Here is a 12,156-nt window from a genome sequence, read left to right as displayed (position 1 = left end):
CACCCTCGCCCCAACTGTGGTTTCCTCCTGCAAGTTTCAGGAGTGGGGCGCCAGTGCAAACCCCAGTGTTTAACACAGGGCCAGGTCCATGACGGCACGGGTGTGTCTGGGTCAGCCTGGGGAGGGAGATGTGGACCTGAACTGGCAGTTTACGAAAAGCTAACCCAGTGGCCACGAGCAGGACAAACGGGGGAATGGGCCTGGAGACTGACCGGCAGATCTGCAGTGGGGAGGGGGTGCAAATAAGGAGGAAGGACAGAAACAGGAACAAACACTGGGGGACTGGACCATGGACTCGGCAGCCCCGCAGGAAAACCCCACCAGGAGGACAGGGTGGGGGCCTCATCTCAACAGAGAACCCCAGAAACCAGACGAGGAGTTCAAGGAGGCAGCAAGCCCACAGAGACCCAGGAGAGGCCTGGGGCTGGCCCCAGACTACGAGCACTTGCAGCTGAGTGGTGGGGACAGAAAGCAGGTGACATCACTGGACAAAGGGCAGCAGGGTGTCAGGGGAAGCGAGGCCGGGTTGAGCGGGGAAAGGGCCTGAGCGGCTCTCTGTGGCCAAGGCGAGGTGGTCTTCCTATCCTGTCCAGGGACTGCACGTTCCAGAGGGCACAACACGATGGACAGGACCTTTGAGAGGACACGAGTTTGTCTCTGAGTTCACCTACCTGAACTTTAATTTGTTTCATACATTCTGGTGACTCCATTTCTTTCTCAGTCATGGTGGAGGGTTTAATCAAATAGCACAGCATGAGCTCCTACAGAGACATGAAAAACCACCTCTGTATCCCACAGAAGAGAAACACAAATCTGGCTGTGACTGCGGGAAACACGGGGCATCTCCATTCCCCCTGGCTGTGTGCTCCCCAAACTCACAAAGTTTCCTCCTGGGAACACACCTGGGCCCTGGATCTAGACTAAAGACCTGCCGTTTAGTCTTCGTTGACGTGGCAAGAGGACGCAAACAGAGCAAAAAGCTGATTATAAACCCGCACCTAGGACAGTAAACGTGCTAACGACACGGCACGACACTGGGGCCAGTGCAGACCCCACTTCTCCAGGACAGAGCTCCTTTTACAGGGGGAGGCCTCTGTGACTTCGCCTGTTCCCAGGCAGGTGTCACCTGGGCCTGCTGGCCCTTCTGCTTCCCTGCCCACCAGGCCTCCAGCAGCAGCGGGGCAGAGAACCCAGAGACTCCCAGTGTAACGGAGAAACGCGTCAAGGTTCTGACTCCTCCGTGAGTATGTGATTCTGAGCACGTGCTGGCTGGGCTGCCCCCAGGAGGAGGCAGCGCCCACCTACACCCGTCACCATGGGAGACCGTGAAGCTCAGGCCCCGGCTGCCGGTGGCGGGGGACATGACGGGGGACCATCCTCCAGAGCCTCCTTGGCAGGAACGCTCTGAGGTTCCTACAGACGACTTTCATGCTCCTACCATATTTAAGACGAAAAACCCAAACATTTAAGAGAATGGCTAAGCTGATGCTGTGTTACCTTGGAGACGTTAACGGAAACTCTGCTCAAGGCGGCCAGTGACTTCCAACTGAAAGGCCTGCGAGGACAGCCCTCGAAACGGTGGTCGACTAGCTCGACGATGACGGAGTAACTGGAAAAACGCCAAGAGCATTTTAAAAACAAAAAGCACCAAGTTGACCCGTTTAAAAAGAACACTGTTTGCCCCACAAAGAACGAAATTATAGGAAATAAAACTTACATGGCTGGATCCTAAATCCCCCTGGGCTACTACTGAGAAAGATATTAATGAAAAACTCAACTCAACAAACTTTCAGTCTGATTTCAACACTGATAGAAAAGGAACAAAAATATTTCTCCCAACATGAAAGCTGCGAATTCACTCAGCTGTTTAGACACTAATCCTCTCTGATATTAAGATGAACAATTAGTGTATAGTAATAACTGCACAGATTAACTCGATGTTTAATACTAAAACGTACATTACCTTAGCCTACCTCTCATTGTGTAGCCAGTGCAATGATACTACCGTGTAAGGCACAGACACACAGCATCTACTCCTGTCAGGCCAGGAGGAACTTGACTCTACTTGTTTGTGTACCACTGAAAATTAAACTGAAGCGCAGAAATTTCCTCCTGTCCCTTTACGTCATTAATTTATTTAAAAAATCACTCCAAACCTGGCATGGTAAAACGGAGGGCCTTTTCGATACAACACTGCAAAGAAAAAGAAAGAAAATGTGTAACCACTCAAAATCAAATTCTTAGGGACACAGACCCCCAGAGCTCTGTATGCAGGTAATGTGCAATACGCTCTGTGGTCTATTTTTAAAACCCAAATTGTTCTTGCCCCTGAAACAAAAAGCAGTTAGCATAACAAATATGTTGTCAGGACCCTAACACCCTTGTCCCACCCTCCACCAGACAGATGAACTCCAAACTCAAGTACAAGCGGCTTCTGTCTCACACTCTCTGGAGAGGGTGACATCGTGTCAGGCTTGGGAAGTTGGTATAACGTGGACCAACATCTAGTTACTCATTTCAAATCTTTCCAGTCAATGGAATTCAGTGTCTGAACTCCTCTGGCCGGTACTGAGCAGGGTGCTGGTGCTAGAGATGAATGAGCCACGTGAAGACCGTGGGGTCACGAGGAAGAAGCCAGGCTCCCGCAGCACCGTTAGGATGGGAATTGGTCCACCCGTCACACACACACCGGCTTTGGATTTCACGTGAACAGAAATTAACTTCGAGGGTGAAGTCCCTGAAATCTGGGGTTTATATGTAACAGCAGCTACAGGAATTACCTTAACTAACACACACTTACTCCGTAAGCTCTTGGCTGTGCCCTGTGCAAAAATCAAGGCAGAAAAGCTTTGTTTCCTTTGAGAAACTGATAGAATTCTCCTTCTGGGCACGTCAGTTGGTAGTTAATCCGGTTTCCCTCTGGCTCAGGCACCACGAGGTCAGTAAGAGTGTCGGATCCCATGGACCATACAGTAACCTTTCACCTCTATTTTCCACAGTCACGTTTCCTTTCTGTTAATCTACTTCCTACTTAAATTGCATTTAAAGTATTAGGCAAGTCAGCTCAAACTCACTGTGTAAAGGCACAAATTTAAGTAAACAAAGACACAATTCTCAATTCTGGGGCTGTGGTGCAGCAGAGGGAAACCAGGCACTGGAACGAGACTGTGCTCAGAGGTTCTGCTTCAGCCCGATCTCTGCCACTCTCAGCTGTGTGACTTCACCCAAGTGACTAACTTCTCTGAGCCTCAGTGTCCAAGATTATCAAATGAAGACACGAGGGGAAGTGAAGATCTTTTCCAGCCCTCACATCATCTGTGATCAATACACCTACGGTGCATCTGGAACAAGACACAGCTGGAAAGCAGCTCCGCCCCCCATTCGGGCCATCAGAGGACCAACCGCGATGCTGGTGGCTCAGGCGCTGAAAGCATGAACGCAGGCATCAGAGAGACCCCCGTTCAGGGCTCGTCAGTGCCAAGACCACACAATCACACCTGTGCTGCAATCTCTTTATGGAAAACGGGGTAATCACGCAGGTGGAGGTGCTCAGTTACCTACAGTAATAGTGACTATGAGGATGACAGTGTATCCAGAGGGAAAAACAAAACAATTTTACAAAAATGCCTCACCAGGAGACAGATGAAAGCTTCAGAAGTCAAGAAATAGTGGGCATTAAAAAATAAAGCCTGCAAGAACACGGAGAGGAAAAGCGCTTTCTTACATGAAAGGCGGACATGACGTGTGGAAGCAACGATGGAGAATGGTGACCAGTGCAGCAATCAATTTGGGGAACCACTGTAATTACTGGGGAACCCAGTATTCAGTCTCACCCTGCAAACTACCTGCGAGCTACGAAAGGGAAGGTGCAGTTTTAGGACAGACACTCAACAATGGCCGCCCGAGCCAAAGGGTCCAATGGCATCACCAGCACCTGGACCACCTGACGTCATATGTCTCCAGGTGTGGCCCTGGAGGTACGCACATCACCTCTGTGCAACGAAAAACGCTGAGCCCGAGCCTAACCACGGAGCAGCAGCCAGACGTTCCTAGATTGCAGGGCATCCTACAGGGCTCTTCAAAAAAGGTCCATGTCACAAAAAAAGAGGGAATCTTAGATTAAAAGAGGCCAAACAGACTGCAGTGGTTGAATGGTGGCCCTCCAGACACACGTCCGCGTCCTAATCCCTGGAACCTGTGAATGTGACCTTATTTGGAAAAAAGATCTTCACAGGAGCTGGAGCCATGCAGCCACAGCCGGGAGGGCCCAGCACCGCGAGAAGCTGGGGGAGGCGAGGACCTGGGGGCAGAGGGGCCGCCTTGCTGACACCTTGCTTTCAGACTTCTGGCCTCTGCACCTGTGACAGAAGCAACTTCTGCTGCTTTATGTCCCCTAGTGTGTGCTCTTCCTCCTGGCAGCCCAGGGAAGCTGCAAGAGTGATAAATGCGCTAAATGAACCTTGACTGGGGCCTGTCAGAAAAATCAAATCAAAAAGAACACAGCCACAGAACACACTGTGGGGACAAGTGGGCAAATTTAAATATGGACTGGACATTCAGATGCTATTAATGAATTATTCTAATTTCTCTTAGGTATTACATGGTATTATAACCACGGAGGGGAATGTTCTTGGGAGCTGCGTGTGAAAATACTCATGAGTTAGTACGGACTGTGTGTGCCAACATGGGAAATGTTAATTAACCACTGTATGTTTAAAGTCGGATTAGAAAAATGAGCCAGGAGGGTGGCTTAGGAAAGACGTGAAGATGGGGTGGGATGAAGGCGCACCCCCTGCTCTGTGCAGGGCCGCTCCGGGGGGCAGAGCCAGCTGCCGGCTCCGGGCTGGAGGCAGTGACCAGCGAGCCGCCTTACGGCTCTGCACATCCTGTAACTGCAGCCTTCCCGTGGCTCCGTCCTTCTGCCTGTTTTGCAACTCCTGATTTGCAGGGAGCTGAGAAATCCCATGACCACACTTACTCAAAATGAACCCCAAATTGGAGTGGGTAGGAAGGAGGCTCTGAAGTAACTAGAACTTCAGGTCAAACTGAGTTAAATCAACTAGTAACTGTGTGCGCAAGACAAAAGCATAAACCTGGGATTGGTTTTTAGCTGTCTGGCAAGATTAGTTAGGTGTGGTGGGAAGTCCACGGGGTGGGGGCTCAGACAGCCCTAATCTCTGTACTTACCAGCCTTGGGACCCCTGGCAACTTCCCTGACCCTTTAAACCTCTATTTCCTCAGCTATAGGAGGTGAGTCCCGCACGCCTCACGGGAGCACGAAGATTAAATCAGACGGGAGAGGAAAAACACTGAGGCAAGGTGCCCGTCATCCTAGGAGCCAGCGGCCTTGGGAGCTTTTGGGGGTGAGGAGGAAAGGCTCCCACGTGGTTTCTGGCCTGGGTTTCACCAGTGGGCAGTCAAGGTCCACTGGCCCTGACGGTGCCCCTGATTCGAGATCCTTATCACCTGTTCCAAGTACTGCTCTGGAATGAAACCTGACCTCCAAGACCTAGTCAAGGGAAGACGCTCCTGGTAAGATGTGAGTTTCCTAACGGCCCTTCGTCGTGAGCCATTACTTCTCCGCGGAGGAACCCCTGTTAAGGGAGAATAACCTGCGGCGGCAGTGCGAGGGTGTGTGTGATTACGTCACCGGCCTTCACCGCTCAAACGACGCTGTTAGAAACCAGCAGGCACCACTCGCTGTGCCTGGAGACAAGGTCAAGTTTAGGAAGCCGCTCCCCTCACCCCAGGCGAGCACGGCTCCTGAACTCCTGCCAAAGCCGGAAACGTGAGGGCAGCCTCACGCTGCTGCTGGGCGGGAGACCTGGTCTCACACCAGACGTGCGAGAGGCTGGAAGTGCGTGACCCGCCCCTCCTGGGGCAGAGGGTCTGGGCAGGTGGGAAGCAGCAGCTGACGGATTTCTTTTCTTTTTTAAGAGTCTGTCCATCTGTCCATCCTTTCATCCACCCTTATAAGGCAGTTTATTTTTAAATTAGGGAAGTTCTCGCTACTCAGCATCCACAAACATGGCGTGAGAACTGAAAACACGTGAGGTCAGGTACGCTCAAGGCACCCGACAACAGTCCCTTCCCTGCAACTTCTTTTTTTTTTTTTATAAAGAAGATGTTTTTATTAAGATGCTGTTATCCATGTTACACGATGAGGGAATGGACGCTCAGAGATGAGGTGACCTCCCCGAGGCCACACAGCCTTCATAAGAGGGAGAGCCGGCAGTGACCCTCAGGAGCTCTGTTACCCCCATTACCCCTCAGTGTGTCACTGCAGCCGCGTCGACTGGAAGATTCTGCTCAAGTTTCACCCACATAAGGCACACACTGGCGAAGGCCTGCCGGGCGTTGCACCAAGCCGCTCTTCTTACAAGAGCATGAGGAGGAGAACGGGGCGGGGAGCCAGCGAAGGAAATGAAACAGGCACATTACTTATCTCAACGTGACCCGCGGCCAATGCAGCGACCTGGAAACCTAGCAAACCAGCCTCCAGCTGATTCTGATCATTCGTGGGGTGACCCTGCATTAGGATACTGTACCTGAAATCCAGGCATGGAAGGAACAAAAGGAACCCCTTACCTTAGAGGGATGGGCACATCTTAATCTTCATGACTGCTGACCCCACTGAGAATTTAATGAAATCTACCAACTCCTGACCCAGAAAAACACACCAATCTACAAACACAATATTCTGAATAAAATTTCAGGGGGTCCTGGGGGCTCCGGAAGACCATCCTATGATTCTAGGTTAAGCACACTCAATTTTACAGCATTTACAGATTTAAAAGACAGAACTGGCTTTCTTTGGAAATCAAAAACACATGGGACAAGGGGTGACTTCAAGACCTCGAGGGCTGTAACTTCTTAGAAGGCCACTCAAGTGCTTTGAAACTTTTGTTTGAACCTCACGAACAATTTTGAAGAGTACCCAGGGAGCACTGCTGCTGGGAGGATGTGGAGATTGTCAGGGACTTAGTGGAGGAGCGGCCCTGGTGCTGAAAGGCGCCAAGGACCGAGGCTCACTCACCCAGGCCGGCGGCCTGAGGCGCCCCGCACACAACGACCCCTCCAGGCTCTCCTGTGCTCCAAAGTCATGCCATCACAGTATCTCCACTGAACTTACCTGCATCCCAAATACCTAGGCGTTATCCTGAACTCCTCTCTTCCCTGCCAATCTTGCATGCATTCTGTCTGCAGGGCTCAGCTTCCCTAGCTCATCTCTCTGATTCCATCTTTGCCCCCCACTGTCTATTAGTAAGAAAGCAGACAAAGGTCCTACTAATGTAAGTCATTAAATCTAAATCACTGTTTTCCAATAACCAGTATAACATCCCAAGTCTTGGCCAGGCCAGACGAGATCTTCCCCAGCCTGACTCTTGGACATCACCTCACGCCACTCTCCCCAGGGATCTCTAAGTTCCAGAGGCACTGGCTTCGTGCTGCCTCAGGGCCTTTGCACTGGCTATTCCTTTGTACCGCCCGTGTTCTTCACCAGATTGTCAAGTGACCTGTTCCCTCACAGTAACCACATTTCTGTTGTTGTTTGGGGCACAGGTGTCCTTTCCTAGCCACCCTAACTTCCTTTTCAGTCTCTGCCCCTTCACTCCGCCCTATTTTTCTCAGACCCCAAACCTGCAGAACGTATTTGTGTGTTTGCTTGTTGCCACCCGCTCCAGCATGGGAGCAGCTCCCTCAGGGCAGCCGTGTTTGTCTTGTTCACTTTTGCGTCTTTGGCAGCTGAGAAGACCTGGCTCCCACGAGACCCTCACAATTGTCTGTTGAACGAAGTGCTCGCCAGGTCCAGACTCCTTGCTTTAAGTAAAGATCCTAGAGGCAGGACTGTGTAGACGCTTCTAAGAGCCTGGGCTCCAGGATTCAAAGCCCAGCCCTAAGAGTTACTAGCCCTAGAAACTATTAGGGGCAAATGACCCTTTCTCTCAAAACAAATCTATCAGATACATGAGGATCAAAGAGCACCGATCTCACGGAACTGCCGTAGGACTAAGTGAGATGATGAATGCCGGACACTTAGCACGACGCCTGGCAGAGTTAGGGCTCAGTAAACGACAGCTGTGACTATTACCACAGTTATGCGGGGTAACTGCACACAATTAGCCAGATGAGATTATCCCAGAGGACAAGGGACTGCCCTACATCACATGATCACACACTAATGAGGGGTGGGGCAGGGGCACCAGGCTCTTCCTAAGATCACAGAGGGGAAGAGAAGACCAGCCTGCCTGGGGGCCTCGGGCCCTCCTCCCAGGTTTTATCCTTAGAATGCCTTGTCGCTGGCTCACTCCAGACACACCCTCCAACCCAATCCAAACCTCATCTAAGCCAGAAGGAGGACCTCACCTTAGTGGAAAAAACAGCAATAGCACGTGCGCCGGATCAGACCTTCACCCCAGGATCCCACACAAACCCTGGCTCTCACGCCTGCCGAGCCGAGAACGACTTACGTAAATCTGTCCCGTACTTAAGTCCCACTTTGGGCACCCAGCCCTTGCTTCGGAAGTAATGGTAGGCCATGTACGTAGTCCTGAACGCGGGCTGAACTGCGGTGAAGGCTTTCCAGAGTTTCGCAATCGTTAAAGGCTCCTACAGTTGTCGGGGGAAGAACAGGCATCGTCATGTCTGTGTCCACCCATCGCCCAGCCACCGAATCAAGCCCTGTACCAAGTGTGGACTGAAGATACAACAAACACGGCGGCCACGACGAAGGGTTTAACCGTGAGACCCAGACCTGCACTGTCCAGGGTGGCAGCCGCCGGCCACGCACCTAAACTGAGATGTGCTGTCAGCATAAACCACACTGAATTTCAAAGACTTGGTATGAAAAAAGGAACGTAAGCTATCTCAGTGATGTTGAGTATATTGGGTTAAATAAACTATGTAAATAACATAAATCAATTTCAGCTGATTTTTTTTAAACGGTTTTAATGTGGCTACCAGAAAATTAAAAAATATGCAGCTGGCTCCTGTCTGAGACTCCTGTCACATTTCTGCTGCACAGCACCACCCGAGAGGACTCGGGAAAGGACCCCCTGGAGATGGGAAGCAGCCAAGTGACGGTGGGGGGACAGGAGCGGTGGCTGCAAGGACAATCCGGGCAGAGGAACGGGGGGGGGGGTCTGGAGTCCACACGTCCCAACATGCACAGACGCCAGTGGGTAGCTACGGTTCGTCTGGCCACATTCAGAAAAGCCAAGAATAGTTCTGTAAAAGCTTTGGGAAAAAAAGAAAAGATGCTCCACTGAGTCTTTGAAGCTAGAGAATTTATATCATGGCACAAATTAATAATCTAATTGCATAGAAGCCAATGTTGTTTATAAGGTTGGACCTGAAGAGACTGAGAACAGTTCGGGTCAGAGGATGTTCTTATGTGTGAACACAAAAACACAACAGGAAAACTAGGTCAGTCTGGGAGGTTTTCCGCTTCATTTCGGTGCTGAGTAAAATGATCATTTCTTCAGTTGGTTTACGGTTCAGTCACTCAGTGAGATTTCCTCTGCTTGTCTCAGCCTGAGATTTTAATACCATAAATGTGAGCTAGAGTTGGGTTTCTTTCTGTTTTGTTTTTTTTCTTTTCATTTTTTTGCAGCTGTTTTTTGCAGGTGGAAACCTCGTATGTGTATGGTCTTCAAGTCCATACCCTCCAACACAAGCAGCAGTCTTGGAGAGAAGGCTGAGCCTCCAGTCTGGACAAGCCCCCGGTTTCAGGGGCTGAGGGGTTCTATGAGGCAGCTGGAATGTTCTGACAAATGTCAGCTGAGGCCCGGGGAGGAGGCAGGGTGGGTGGAGAATGAACACCGCCCAGACAAAGGAGTCACCCATCACCCAGACACCCGTTTCCACGCCGCTGGAATACTCGTGGAAAAGTCTCATATAGTCAGACTTTGGTGAATGACAAAATTTATGTGCTCCCGAGAACAGGATAAAATACACTTGCTCTGTTCTAATGCCCTGCTTACCTTTCTCTTCTTAATCTTAATTTCATTTGAATAATTTTGAATAGGCCTTACATTTACATGCTCCAAAACTTACAACATCCACAAGTGTACGGTGACATCTCCCCTTCCGCCTCCCAATTCCTCTACCAGAAGTCAAGCAATGGTATTAACTCCTCGTGGCACTAATGTTTTTTTTTTCTTTGTGTGTGTGTATGTGTATATTTTTTTTTTAATTGAAGTATAGTCAGTTTACAATGTTGTATCAATTTCTGGTGTACAGCATAACGTTTCAGTCATACATGAATGTTTTCATGTTCTTCTTCATCATAGGTTACTACAAGATGTTGAACACAATTCCCTGTGCTATATAGTATGAACTTGTTGTTTGTCTATTTTATATATATTAGTTAGTATCTGCAAATCTCAAACTCCCAATTTATCCCTCCCCACCCCCTGCCCTCCTGGTAGCCATAAGTTTGTTTTCTACGTCTGTGAGTCTGTTTCTGTTTTGTGAGGCACTAACGTTCTTCTACGAGCAGCAGACTACAGCACAAGCTCCTGGCTTCGGAGCTGCCCTGACATGGGTTCACATCCTAATTACAACCAGACCAGCTGTGTTGCCGTGGGTGAGTTACTTGTTTCTGAGCTGTGACTACCTCATCTACAAAAGCCTCTCCACGCAGAGGAAAGGATCAGAATGTTGCGAGTCGAGCACCTGACTCACAGCCTTTACTGAAGGAGGCGCTGAACATCGCTGGGCTCTATTTCTGCTAGTTCTTAGTACTGTTCTGACGCAGATTTCCTGATCATTCTAGAAGATACTGCTCTCCTCCCAGTCTCTGGGAATGAAATTCACTCTAAAACAGTCAAAGCTGGTTTTTGCCTACACAGTCCCAGCTGAGGGCTCAAGGCCTAAAATTAGGGAAAAAAATTCAATTCCAATTCTACTCAGTGAAAATAGACACATTTGTATTAAAGGAATATGGAAATGACAACAACCCGCTTTTAATATCAGGAAAATGTTAAGTGGATTGTATCTGAATAAAACCTCTTACCTTCTCATAGTAAACACTCAGACACCCAAGAGCGTAGACCAGGAAGAAAGCCTGAAAACGGAGCAAGCAGAAAACGCTCATCAGAAGCCGTTCCACGTTCTTGAGAAATTATTTTACACACTGATTTCTCTTTGCCATAAACACAAATTAACATCCTTATCACTATCAAATTGGTCACTTATTTTTAAACATAAATGGTTCATTCAAATTTCAAGGATTAAAATATAAATGCCACAAAATGGTTTAAAATCAGTAAAAACACATTTATATGAACTTTTCCAAGTATTTTTTCTTTAAAAAAAAAAAACCACACAGCTAAACTGAAAAGTGATATAAATAGGTATAAGAGCAGTAGGAATCGTTGCTCATTGGATTTTCCTCTGTAAAATAACCACACTAAACTGGGGAAAAATGTACAGAAAGAAACATGGAGAAATCTGTGGAAACACGGCAAAGCTAGTGTAACCAGATGAGTCTCCTGCTCACGCTCACTGCACAGTGATTTCCCATCAAGTAAATCCCATCTTTCCATGAACTTCATGATAAAGCACCACGTTTTACTCATCTGGGGAGGCGGGAGGAACCACAAAGAAAGTTTGCCGTAATTGAGTAAAATTACACTTATGTGGAAATAAAAGCAACTTTCTGATAAAAACAAGATGATGCCAAGCACTGACACCAGCCAACAGGCCCTGCTGTCGGCTCTGCTGGCAGAAGGGGACTAGGATCCACATTTACACCTGAACAGGCTCAGGTGAGACTGGTCCGCAGTGGTGACCAAATGATGGGTCTCCGTAAGACTGGGTTGCTTTCCTTTTAAACATGAGGATGGAAGAAGAGATTCATCACCAGATTTCCTAGAGGGCCCTGTGGCAGAAGGAAGGCGGTCCCTGCCCTGAGCCCCCAGGCCTCTGGTCCACTCACTCCATGTTTCCTCCCCACCTGGTGCTCAGGGCAGGGGACCACAGACTGTGAAGGGGTCGGGGGCTTCAAGCAGCAACAGGTCCTTCTAAGGAAACACCTTCCTGATCCTCGGGAATTGCCCGCACCCACCCCCTGGTCATCTTCTGGCCACCTGACATCTCTCTTTACCACAGTGGTTCTTGAAGCCTAGACTGGGGGTCCCAGGGTCCCCAAGA

General features: G+C 49.3%; 1 protein-coding gene across 9 annotated transcripts in view; it reads right to left on the bottom strand.

Moving 5' to 3' along the window:
* The window catches only part of TSEN2 (tRNA splicing endonuclease subunit 2), an 86,943-nt gene that overhangs the window by 1,063 nt on the left and 73,724 nt on the right, over positions 1-12,156 (bottom strand). For all 9 annotated transcript variants that reach the window (XM_032459005.1, XM_032459002.1, XM_032458997.1 and 6 more), the window contains 5 exons: positions 11,018-11,068; positions 8,472-8,610; positions 2,157-2,193; positions 1,498-1,609; positions 672-761 (listed from right to left, as the gene is read on the bottom strand). In XM_032459005.1, coding sequence (XP_032314896.1) covers positions 672-761; positions 1,498-1,609; positions 2,157-2,193; positions 8,472-8,610; positions 11,018-11,068 — 429 coding nt within the window. The remainder of the gene's footprint in view (positions 1-671; positions 762-1,497; positions 1,610-2,156; positions 2,194-8,471; positions 8,611-11,017; positions 11,069-12,156) is intronic.

Source organism: Camelus ferus, chromosome 17 (genome assembly GCF_009834535.1).
Source record: "Camelus ferus isolate YT-003-E chromosome 17, BCGSAC_Cfer_1.0, whole genome shotgun sequence".
In the NCBI taxonomy this organism is placed as follows: Eukaryota; Metazoa; Chordata; class Mammalia; order Artiodactyla; family Camelidae; genus Camelus; species Camelus ferus.
Note: the sequence above shows the minus strand (reverse complement) of the source record. Positions and strands in the feature narration are given on the sequence as shown.